A 12,551-nucleotide genomic window follows, 5' to 3' on the forward strand; every position below is an offset into this window, starting at 1 on the left:
AGACTGTAAAAGGTTAACAAAGTATTGTCGGGAATTAAGCTACCAGATAAACAAGAAAAAAGTGAATGTTACGTATAAGTATGTAAATGAGGGGAGTGTCTCACTTAGAAACTGTGACGTCACCTCAGACTATAAATAGCGTAGCTCAAGTGAAGAAAGCAGAGGTGAGTTCCTGAAAGGATTAAGCGTAGTCTGCTGGTAGCAGTGAATGAGGTGTCCAATAGGAAATAGTCCAAAGCGTTGGCAGTTTTTGATTTGTGGATCGAGGAATAGGAAAGTCTTGAGTTGGAAAAAAAGGTTCCTAGTATAATTGAGGTGACGGTTAGGATTTATAGTTGTAAGAAATTCTGTACCTTAAGTTAAGGATTGATTTTGTCGGAATTCCAAGGGGAATAGTTCTAAGTTAGAATAAGATTGAATTTTGTCGGGTTGACTTTTGGATTTTATTTGTTTGAATAAATTTGTTGTTTTGTTATAAATATTGTAAATAGTTATTCCTAGATCGTTATTAAATACTTTTATTAATTTTGACTAACTTGTCTTTAATTTTATTTCGGTGCACGCGAAAGTCCAGGCCTGGCAAACTAACAAACGCGAACCCACATAAAGTACCCGTTAGGTACTGGCTCTTTCCGGAATGAAATTCGTTGTAGAGCGATAAGCTAAAAATAGTACTTTACAGTGCAACCCCTTCTATTAGTTGACACAACCTAAAACAAAACTCACTAGAAGTTGACATTTGTTGACATATTGAGCTATCAATAGTTAAATTATCTATATTAACAAAAATTAATATAGATAATTGGTATTTAATCTTATCTCCAGTTACAATTATTTTTGGCATTGGAAATACAATACATTTATTATTTGTGAATAAGTAATAATGCTGATATCGGATTCATTTTGTTTAAAAACAATCTTTTTGTTATCACAGCAATTTATTGCCATAACTTCAAGATTGTCTTTTGTATCTTTTAAATAATACATATACATGTGTAGAAATTTTTTCCCCCAAGAAAATATCTTGGAAATGTCAACCATTAATACATTTTCAAGCTTTAGTGCCTTTATCATATTAATAACTTATATATATATATATNATATATATGATTCATTTATCAATAGTTATTATTTTATTTACAATTAAATTAACAATAATTTTGTTATTTTTAAAGATAGAAGATGCTGCAGATGAGAGGAAGAGATTGTTAGAAAATCCTGTTAGTGGAGGAGATACAAAACACTATGGGTAAAGTAGATATTTAGAAGTAAAGTTTAAATTTAAAATAAGAGTACTAGAAAAAAAATCAAACTTTCATGTACAATTACTTTTAAAAATTTTGTTTCTAAAGCAATAAAAGAAAAAATTTGTTTTTAAATATGACAATTCTATCTAGTAGTATTCTATTTGTCTATTCTAACTAATAGAGGCTCTCCTATTGGTAAGATAGCTCAAAATTCAAATTCAGTTTGAATTATTATCATAATTCATGATAGTCAGATTGATGCATTGTTTCCTCAGTCACCAATGCTGATTTGATTTCAATGTGATTTAATCCAATTTATTGACTATTGTTGAAAATGATGATAGTTTTCAACATTCAGTTTTAGATGCACTGAAAGTATTNATTAACATGACTCACTTAAATAATGTGATATTATACTTTAGTTTAAATTTTGTCAAAATAAAATATCAGAGATAATAATAATGTGATAAGGAGAAAACTTTTAAATTCCATTATAAAGGACAAAACAATGTAAAATAAATCACTTTCTTCATTATATATGCAGCAAATAATTAAATTGTACAGAATATAAATTTAAACTTAATTAATAATAAGATTTTAATCTGCTTATAATACAAAGTCAAACTAACCAATGCAAGTAACTTAATAAAGAAAAAACACCTTTAAACCTTTAACAGTGAGTAATGGTTTGGCCTATTAACTGAGTTGTGAACATTCACATTTCTCCACCTTCAGGCACAAAAGGATACAAGAGAAATGCTAGTATAGAACAGGTAAGACTGAATAAACAATCAAGAAAAGATGGACTTAGATATTGGTGGATGGTGTTTTCAAATAATTAAAAAAAATTGCCTGGCAGAGAGAAGGCAATCTTGTCCTTGCTATTTAAACATATATTGATAATGATATTGTTAAAGATTTCATAGTTTTTATACTGACATGAAAATGGAAAGTGTGTGTTCTGATGACTCACTGCCTGCCAATCTACTTTGTTTCTGGGAAGTTCAACAAATAAAGATAAAATAATACTAGACCTTTCTCTTTTGATATTGTCTGTGCATTTAATGAATTTCTGGTTGAGGAATCTGAACTATAGCCTACTTAAGCTGTTTTGATGAATGTAGTAGTATGGTAGGTGTGTCTAATATCTTGTGTTTGTGTATAAGCTTTTAATGTATTATGTTTGCTTTTTGAATATGTTGTAAGTAGTCTGTTCATATTAAACTTTACACCCTGATGTTGTAGAAAGTGGCCAAAACTATGAGTATCAACTGCAAGTGTTGTATCTTTAAAAATTACTTCCTGTTCTTTTTCAGGTTTACAGCTTAATCTTGTATGGCAATAAAGCCTTCTGTCTCTCCAAACAAGCATCCCAGAGCTAGCAATTTGATGAAGTTTGTCAATAAGATCCTGGCTAAGATCATTAGGATGGCTATGTGGTTTTTCCATGCCCAAGACTGCTTTATGACCATATCTGTGTCTTTTATGTATTGTGTCATGTCCAGGTCAGTTTTGTATAGGCTTAACCATGTATTGATTTAAAGATGTATTGAATAAAAACCAATATATGGTAACAGGTTTGTATAATTGCAATGATTCTTCTTTTTATAGAAAAACTTTGGCAGTATCTGTATTTGTTTGTAGTAAAGATTTAAAATATCTATATAAAACAGCTCCAGTAACCCAAGTAATTTAATTAAAAACAGACAATCTGCTGAAATTATCTGGCTATAAAGCTAAGTTAATAATTAACTCCGCCTTGGATGGTCCTAAGCCCAGCTGTGAAAGGAGAAAGGTGGTCATTCTGGCAAGATGACCAGAACCAGGAAACTGGGGAAACTAGCCAAGAAACCATATGAATTTCGAATGAATCCTGATTGCAGCTAATGCTACCGCATCCGGGGCAGCAGATGCGCCAGCACTATAGTCCCAGGAAGCTGGTGAGAAATTAGATATGGGCCACAGATGGAAACTATATATCACCTCAAAAATTGGACTGAACATTGCTGCATGGAATGTCAGAACAGGACACCATGTTGGCCAGAAGGAAATCATTGCAAGTGAACTTGCTAAATGCAATATTCTGATTGCAGCTCTATCAGAACTAAGACTTACTGGATCTGGAACAATGACTATACAACCACCGAATAGCGATAAGACAATGACACTTTGCTATTCTGGTGGTGACAGTTGGGAGGCAGGCGTTGGGTTCATGGTGGATGGGCGGGCTGGGTGCAGTGTTGTCACCTTCCAGCCAATATCGGACCGTTTGGCAGTTCTTACGGTACACGGCACCATCAAGGCCCACATTGTGAGCTCCTATGCACGAACTGAAACCAGTCATGACACAGCCAAGGATGAATTCTACAACCAACTGCAGTATACGGTGGACATGATCCCACAGATTGAGCTGATTATCCTGGCCAGTGACTTTAATGCCCATACTAGTATGGACAGAAGTGGATGGGAGACAACAATGGGCAAATTTGGATACAGTGAAATCAATGATAATGGATGGCATCTCTTATCCTTTGCCGCCTCCAACAGTTTGATCATTGGGAACACCTGGTTTCAACATCCACTAAAACACCAGCTCACATGGAGAAACCCATCTGGTGAGGATTCTGCTGTACTAGATTATGTCCTAATCAACCTCCGATTCTGATCAACGCTGAAGGATGTTCGATCCATGAGAGGACCCGATTGTGGCTCACACCACTACCTGGTTCATGCCAAATTTCAGCTTAAACTACAACATGCTAAGCGGACCTCGCCACCACTACCTCAACCAGACTGGAAACAACTTATAGTCATAACATGCAGACAAGAATTTCAGATTGCCTTGTCCACTTCTCCATACTGGACACATCTATGACATAAACAAGGAGGAGAGACGGATTTCAGAGGTGATAATGGATTGTGCTAAGCCCTGTGCCCACCAGTCTGCCAGCAAACACAGCCTTGGATATCTGACGATTGCCTCAACTTGGTGGCCAAACAAAAACAAGCGAAGTTGACCAACTACAGGATATATCGCCAGCTTAATCATGAGGTCCGACGAAAAATGAAGATCGATTGAGAGCAGTACTGGAACAAAGTAGCCGCTGACCTGGAAGCAGCAGCATCCAAACATGAGTACCATATCCTCTACAGCACTCTCAGAAAGCTGAGCGGAGAGTCCAAAGTAACAAATGATACCATAAAGAAAGCAGATAAAACATTCACAAAATCCTCGACAGAATGACTGCAACGTTAGAAGGAGTTCTTTAATAATCTGTACAATCATGACGCTCTTCAGGGAGTGTTAGCAGACCCACTGCTGATTGACCAGCCCACAACACTTATGTCAGATGCAGAGCCTACAATTGCAGAAGTGAAGGCAGCCATTGAATCGCTGAAGATTGGCAAAGCTGCTGGACTGGATCTGATCACTACAGAGGCGATCAAGGCTGGTGGTGACATCCTGCACCATCGTCATTATCTACACAGAACAAATACCAGCCATCTGGAAGAAAGCTATCATTGTGCCAATCCACAAGAAAGATGACAGCCGAGATTGCAGTAATTATCGCGGTATTAGTCTCCTTTCCATCATTGGCAAAATATTTATGAAGATAATCCAATCAAGGTTACAATAACACTGTGAAGAAACTAGCCGAGAAGAACAGGCAGGGTTTCATCCTGGTCATGGTTGCTGCAATCAAATCTTTGCTCTGTGTCAGCTTATAGAGGAAAGGACCAGATGCAGCAAACGGACTGTTGTCATATTCATTGATTTCAAATCTTCATTTGACTGTGTGCACAGGCCTGTGCTACGGAGAGCACTTGGGAATGAGTATTCCCACAAAAAGTTATCACACCACTTAAGGAAACCTACAAAGATTCCACCAGTCAACTGCGAATCCAGGAGAACTGTCTGAGGAGTTTACCATCCGGACAGGAGTTCGCCAGGGAGACGTGGTTTCTCCACTATTGTTTAATATTGTGGTGGATTCAATTATGAAGAAGTCATTTAATGGGAAACGTGGTGTCCAGTTTGGGGATGGCCACTTTCTAACTGATCTAATGTTTGCCGACGACAGTGCATTTTCACTGACAACGATGTAGTGGCCACAGACATGCTTCATGATATCACCACTATCGCTCAGTCATATAGTCTTAAAATAAATGTGAACAAAACCAAAGTGCTTACCATGAATGGATCGCGGGCAACTGTTTACCTTAATGGAGTCCAGATTGAGCAGGTACAAGAGTTTAAATACCTTAGGTCACTGATCCAGGAGAAGAAAGTGGCATCGTCGAAAGAAACTCATGCTCCTATTGGACAGGCAGCCCATGCATTTGCCTCACTCAAATGGTGTGTATGGAGAAAGAATAGCATCTCTTTGATGACCAAGAACTGCCTGTTCCGTACACTAGTCATACCGATCCTTCTCTATGGGTCAGAAACTTGGACCCTGCTTAAGACAGACTTGGACAAACTTGAGACCTTTCAATTGAAATGCTTGAGACAGACTTCTTGGTATCTCCCTTTGGGATCACATCACCAACAATGCCATCTGGACCAGATGCCAACAGCAGCCATCTGTTGAGATGCAAATTCAACAGTGATGGCTGAGATGGTTTGGCCATGTGTGCCAAATGGATATTAACCGAATTCCCCACCAACTGCTCTTCCGACAGCGACCTACTCTGGAAAATTCAACACTCTGCACCTAAGAAAATGTGGACCAAACAGGTTGAGGAGAACCTCAGGAACCAACGGCTTGATCTGAGGCAGGCGAAAGTGGCGGTCATGGATCAATGGCATTGGAGGGGATTTGTGGAGAAAGCTTGACTTCCTGCGACACCCACAGCAGCATACTGGTTGCGTGGATGCTCGCAACTAAATGCTAGCTAGGGACAAAGGAAGAAGAAGTTAATAATTTTTAAGATTTATTATCTAAATATATAAAATTACTTGTCCTGACTGACTAATTCATCATCACCCAGAGCAAACTGCTGAACCTAAAGAGGTGAAATTTTGTACACAGTTAGGGTAGGTCATGAAAATGCACACTAAGAAGGGATTTTTCAAAATTTCCCCATGGGGAGGGAGAACATTAAGGATTAACCTGAAGAACGGCTTCTACTGTACTATTTTAGATGCAATTTTTGTTTTCAACTATGTTTAGTTTTCATTGAGTACTTAGGTGTATTAAATTGATAACATTTCAGACATTGTTATAAATTTTTTTATATATTTCAATTTTTTAACCAAACCGTTTAACCGTTTTAAATTTGAATTTGTTATTGCATATTGATTCGATTATAGAATGATTGTAAACATTCCAGAAAATTTACCAAATTGAAAACAGTCTGTCTGATTCTCAGCGGTAGGTGTTATATAACAATTACTATGGTTGTTGAAATACTGAATATAAAAGGGGTTTGCTTGCAAACCCCTGTGGGTGAAGTTGCAGGTAACAGCTAGTAGCCTAATAAATTGGCTAGTTTTGATTTAAAATATCTGTACAGTTTTGTCCTCCTCCTTTACAATGAAAAGTCAGCCTTTCTATGAACAACAGAATGGTGTTTATGCTTTGTCAATGCTGTTCATGTTTTTCATTAGAGGTGTTCTTGTTCTGTGTATCCAACAGTGGCATGCCATCATTGGAAGCGGTGGAAGCACTGCTTCCCTTGTATCTTCTAAAAAATAAATACAGTGCATATTAATTTAATTATATGAAAATATTTGCACAATATTTTATTATAACCACATTATGTATCTTATTACAAATTTCTATACTGCACATGAAAAAAAAGATAAGATTGCTATTGTATATTCGAATATCAGTAGTGGAGTGGAAGAACTGTATTGTCAGCTCCCAAACAGCCAGAAACAACTCTTTACTGAGCACCAACCTCACCCGGTTTAGCTGGTAGAAGCCTAGGACCTTGGGTGGAAGCTACACACATAACGCTTCCAATTCTATCCAGGACTGGTTCTGGGCTGTTAGCTGCCTGCCCGCTAGATAATTGGCCGCCCTCGACCGATTATGTGAATCACAAGTAGATTTATAACTTAACCCAATCGATAAGAATTTACTGGTATGCTTTTATGATAGTTCTGTATAGTTGACAGGAGTTTAAAAACCTCCATTAAAATATTTGATATTTTTATTCCACTCTCCGATTTTATATTACTCACAGATTTCAATGTTAAACCAGTGATATTACGATTTCGTATATCCCAACTTTAAGGAGATGTAGAAAAAAACGTGTACAATTCTTGTATAATGTTAAAAAATTAACCGTTACTTTTACAGCGTCATTTACAACTAAATTTAATAAATGAGAGAGATGCACCAGGTACAGAAAAAGCTCTAGAATTTGTTTTCCTTAAATTTACGATTTATGTATCCATTGTCATAAAAATTTGTCTTTCCACTTTTTTCCCAAGACTACAAATATTCAAGTACAAAGTAACTGGTTTCAACTTATTTCTACTTAAGAAGTAATTAAGTAATTAAGAGATTAGGGAATTAGGGACATAAATAAAACCCTGCTGAAAGAGCCGGAATTTTACTTAAAGGCTTAACTGAATCAATCTTTAGCCGAGTACAGTGGGGACTGATTTCTTCGTAATATTAGACGTAATATAAACAAATTTTTCCAGTTCAACGAGAGTGACCAAAAAGTTGTATATTTTGGAAATTTCCTTGGACACTTGGTCCTAAAAAGAATTAGTTAGAAAACAAATGACTATTAAGTTTAACAAATTTAGATTTTTACAGCTATGGTGAGAAACGTTTAAAACCTACAACAGCTCTGTCGCATCCTTTGAGATATGCTAGTGATGTGACAAAAGAGACATTTGATATTGACCGGTATTGGCACCCTCGGGATTTGGCAGCCTGTGTGCATGCATGCACGCACCCCATATCTCTTTGTACCGTCTCTTATTTCACTCTTAGGTAGCTTTTTGTCTACTTTTTAGTTGTTAAGCTTTTACAATTTGTGAAGTTTTTTTGTTCTTTTTGTGTCTGTTTCTTTCTTGCTCTGTGTTTTGTGCGTGCATGCATGCACACAGGCTGCCAAATCCCGAGGGTGCCAATACCGGTCAATATCAAATGTCTCTTTTGTCACATCACTAGCATATCTCAAAGGATGCGACAGAGCTGTTGTAGGTTTTAAACGTTTCTCACCATAGCTGTAAAAATCTAAATTTGTTAAACTTAATAGTCATTTGTTTTCTAACTAATTCTTTTTAGGACCAAGTGTCCAAGGAAATTTCCAAAATATACAACTTTTTGGTCACTCTCGTTGAACTGGAAAAATTTGTTTATATTACGTCTAATATTACGAAGAAATCAGTCCCCACTGTACTCGGCTAAAGATTGATTCAGTTAAGCCTTTAAGTAAAATTCCGGCTCTTTCAGCAGGGTTTTATTTATGTCCCTAATTCCCTAATCTCTTAATTACTTAATTACTTCTTAAGTAGAAATAAGTTGAAACCAGTTACTTTGTACTTGAATATTTGTAGTCTTGGGAAAAAAGTGGAAAGACAAATTTTTATGACAATGGATACATAAATCGTAAATTTAAGGAAAACAAATTCTAGAGCTTTTTCTGTACCTGGTGCATCTCTCTCATTTATTAAATTTAGTTGTAAATGACGCTGTAAAAGTAACGGTTAATTTTTTAACATTATACAAGAATTGTACACGTTTTTTTCTACATCTCCTTAAAGTTGGGATATACGAAATCGTAATATCACTGGTTTAACATTGAAATCTGTGAGTAATATAAAATCGGAGAGTGGAATAAAAATATCAAATATTTTAATGGAGGTTTTTAAACTCCTGTCAACTATACAGAACTATCATAAAAGCATACCAGTAAATTCTTATCGATTGGGTTAAGTTATAAATCTACTTGTGATTCACATAATCGGTCGAGGGCGGCCAATTATCTAGCGGGCAGGCAGCTAACAGCCCAGAACCAGTCCTGGATAGAATTGGAAGCGTTATGTGTGTAGCTTCCACCCAAGGTCCTAGGCTTCTACCAGCTAAACCGGGTGAGGTTGGTGCTCAGTAAAGAGTTGTTTCTGGCTGTTTGGGAGCTGACAATACAGTTCTTCCACTCCACTACTGATATTCGAATATACAATAGCAATCTTATCTTTTTTTTCATGTGCAGTATAGAAATTTGTAATAAGATACATAATGTGGTTATAATAAAATATTGTGCAAATATTTTCATATAATTAAATTAATATGCACTGTATTTATTTTTTAGAAGATACAAGGGAAGCGGTGCTTCCACCGCTTCCAATGATGGCATGCCACTGTTGGATACACAGAACAAGAACACCTCTAATGAAAAACATGAACAGCATTGACAAAGCATAAACACCATTCTGTTGTTCATAGAAAGGCTGACTTTTCATTGTAAAGGAGGAGGACAAAACTGTACAGATATTTTAAATCAAAACTAGCCAATTTATTAGGCTACTAGCTGTTACCTGCAACTTCACCCACAGGGGTTTGCAAGCAAACCCCTTTTATATTCAGTATTTCAACAACCATAGTAATTGTTATATAACACCTACCGCTGAGAATCAGACAGACTGTTTTCAATTTGGTAAATTTTCTGGAATGTTTACAATCATTCTATAATCGAATCAATATGCAATAACAAATTCAAATTTAAAACGGTTAAACGGTTTGGTTAAAAAATTGAAATATATAAAAAAATTTATAACAATGTCTGAAATGTTATCAATTTAATACACCTAAGTACTCAATGAAAACTAAACATAGTTGAAAACAAAAATTGCATCTAAAATAGTACAGTAGAAGCCGTTCTTCAGGTTAATCCTTAATGTTCTCCCTCCCCATGGGGAAATTTTGAAAAATCCCTTCTTAGTGTGCATTTTCATGACCTACCCTAACTGTGTACAAAATTTCACCTCTTTAGGTTCAGCAGTTTGCTCTGGGTGATGATGAATTAGTCAGTCAGGACAAGTAATTTTATATATTTAGATAATAAATCTTAAAAATTATTAACTTCTTCTTCCTTTGTCCCTAGCTAGCATTTAGTTGCGAGCATCCACGCAACCAGTATGCTGCTGTGGGTGTCGCAGGAAGTCAAGCTTTCTCCACAAATCCCCTCCAATGCCATTGATCCATGACCGCCACTTTCGCCTGCCTCAGATCAAGCCGTTGGTTCCTGAGGTTCTCCTCAACCTGTTTGGTCCACATTTTCTTAGGTGCAGAGTGTTGAATTTTCCAGAGTAGGTCGCTGTCGGAAGAGCAGTTGGTGGGGAATTCGGTTAATATCCATTTGGCACACATGGCCAAACCATCTCAGCCATCACTGTTGAATTTGCATCTCAACAGATGGCTGCTGTTGGCATCTGGTCCAGATGGCATTGTTGGTGATGTGATCCCAAAGGGAGATACCAAGAAGTCTGTCTCAAGCATTTCAATTGAAAGGTCTCAAGTTTGTCCAAGTCTGTCTTAAGCAGGGTCCAAGTTTCTGACCCATAGAGAAGGATCGGTATGACTAGTGTACGGAACAGGCGGTTCTTGGTCATCAAAGAGATGCTATTCTTTCTCCATACACACCATTTGAGTGAGGCAAATGCATGGGCTGCCTGTCCAATAGGAGCATGAGTTTCTTTCGACGATGCCACTTTCTTCTCCTGGATCAGTGACCTAAGGTATTTAAACTCTTGTACCTGCTCAATCTGGACTCCATTAAGGTAAACAGTTGCCCGCGATCCATTCATGGTAAGCACTTTGGTTTTGTTCACATTTATTTTAAGACCATATGACTGAGCGATAGTGGTGATATCATGAAGCATGTCTGTGGCCACTACATCGTTGTCAGTGAAAATGGCACTGTCGTCGGCAAACATTAGATCAGTTAGAAAGTGGCCATCCCCAAACTGGACACCACGTTTCCCATTAAATGACTTCTTCATAATTGAATCCACCACAATATTAAACAATAGTGGAGAAACCACGTCTCCCTGGCGAACTCCTGTCCGGATGGTAAACTCCTCAGACAGTTCCCCTGGATTCGCAGTTGACTGGTGGAATCTTTGTAGGTTTCCTTAAGTGGTGTGATAACTTTTTGTGGGAATACTCATTCCCAAGTGCTCTCCGTAGCACAGGCCTGTGCACACAGTCAAATGAAGATTTGAAATCAATGAATATGACAACAGTCCGTTTGCTGCATCTGGTCCTTTCCTCTATAAGCTGACACAGAGCAAAGATTTGATTGCAGCAACCATGACCAGGATGAAACCCTGCCTGTTCTTCTCGGCTAGTTTCTTCACAGTGTTATTGTAACCTTGATTGGATTATCTTCATAAATATTTTGCCAATGATGGAAAGGAGACTAATACCGCGATAATTACTGCAATCTCGGCTGTCATCTTTCTTGTGGATTGGCACAATGATAGCTTTCTTCCAGATGGCTGGTATTTGTTCTGTGTAGATAATGACGATGGTGCAGGATGTCACCACCAGCCTTGATCGCCTCTGTAGTGATCAGATCCAGTCCAGCAGCTTTGCCAATCTTCAGCGATTCAATGGCTGCCTTCACTTCTGCAATTGTAGGCTCTGCATCTGACATAAGTGTTGTGGGCTGGTCAATCAGCAGTGGGTCTGCTAACACTCCCTGAAGAGCGTCATGATTGTACAGATTATTAAAGAACTCCTTCTAACGTTGCAGTCATTCTGTCGAGGATTTTGTGAATGTTTTATCTGCTTTCTTTATGGTATCATTTGTTACTTTGGACTCTCCGCTCAGCTTTCTGAGAGTGCTGTAGAGGATATGGTACTCATGTTTGGATGCTGCTGCTTCCAGGTCAGCGGCTACTTTGTTCCAGTACTGCTCTCAATCGATCTTCATTTTTCGTCGGACCTCATGATTAAGCTGGCGATATATCCTGTAGTTGGTCAACTTCGCTTGTTTTTGTTTGGCCACCAAGTTGAGGCAATCGTCAGATATCCAAGGCTGTGTTTGCTGGCAGACTGGTGGGCACAGGGCTTAGCACAATCCATTATCACCTCTGAAATCCGTCTCTCCTCCTTGTTTATGTCATAGATGTGTCCAGTATGGAGAAGTGGACAAGGCAATCTGAAATTCTTGTCTGCATGTTATGACTATAAGTTGTTTCCAGTCTGGTTGAGGTAGTGGTGGCGAGGTCCGCTTAGCATGTTGTAGTTTAAGCTGAAATTTGGCATGAACCAGGTAGTGGTGTGAGCCACAATCGGGTCCTCTCATGGATCGAACATCCTTCAGCGTTGA

General features: G+C 37.7%; 1 protein-coding gene across 1 annotated transcript; it reads left to right on the forward strand.

Annotated features, from left to right (window-relative positions):
• Positions 1 to 3,201: 3,201 nt before the first annotated feature.
• On the forward strand, positions 3,202 to 3,912 carry LOC111642610. The gene has a single exon (XM_023388985.1). The coding sequence runs from the start codon at positions 3,202 to 3,204 to the stop codon at positions 3,910 to 3,912; it is 711 nt and encodes a 236-aa protein (XP_023244753.1).
• Positions 3,913 to 12,551: the final 8,639 nt, after the last annotated feature.

This window comes from Centruroides sculpturatus, unplaced genomic scaffold (assembly GCF_000671375.1).
Source record: "Centruroides sculpturatus isolate CEXI.00-Female unplaced genomic scaffold, Cexi_2.0 scaffold3, whole genome shotgun sequence".
NCBI lineage: Eukaryota > Metazoa > Arthropoda > Arachnida > Scorpiones > Buthidae > Centruroides > Centruroides sculpturatus.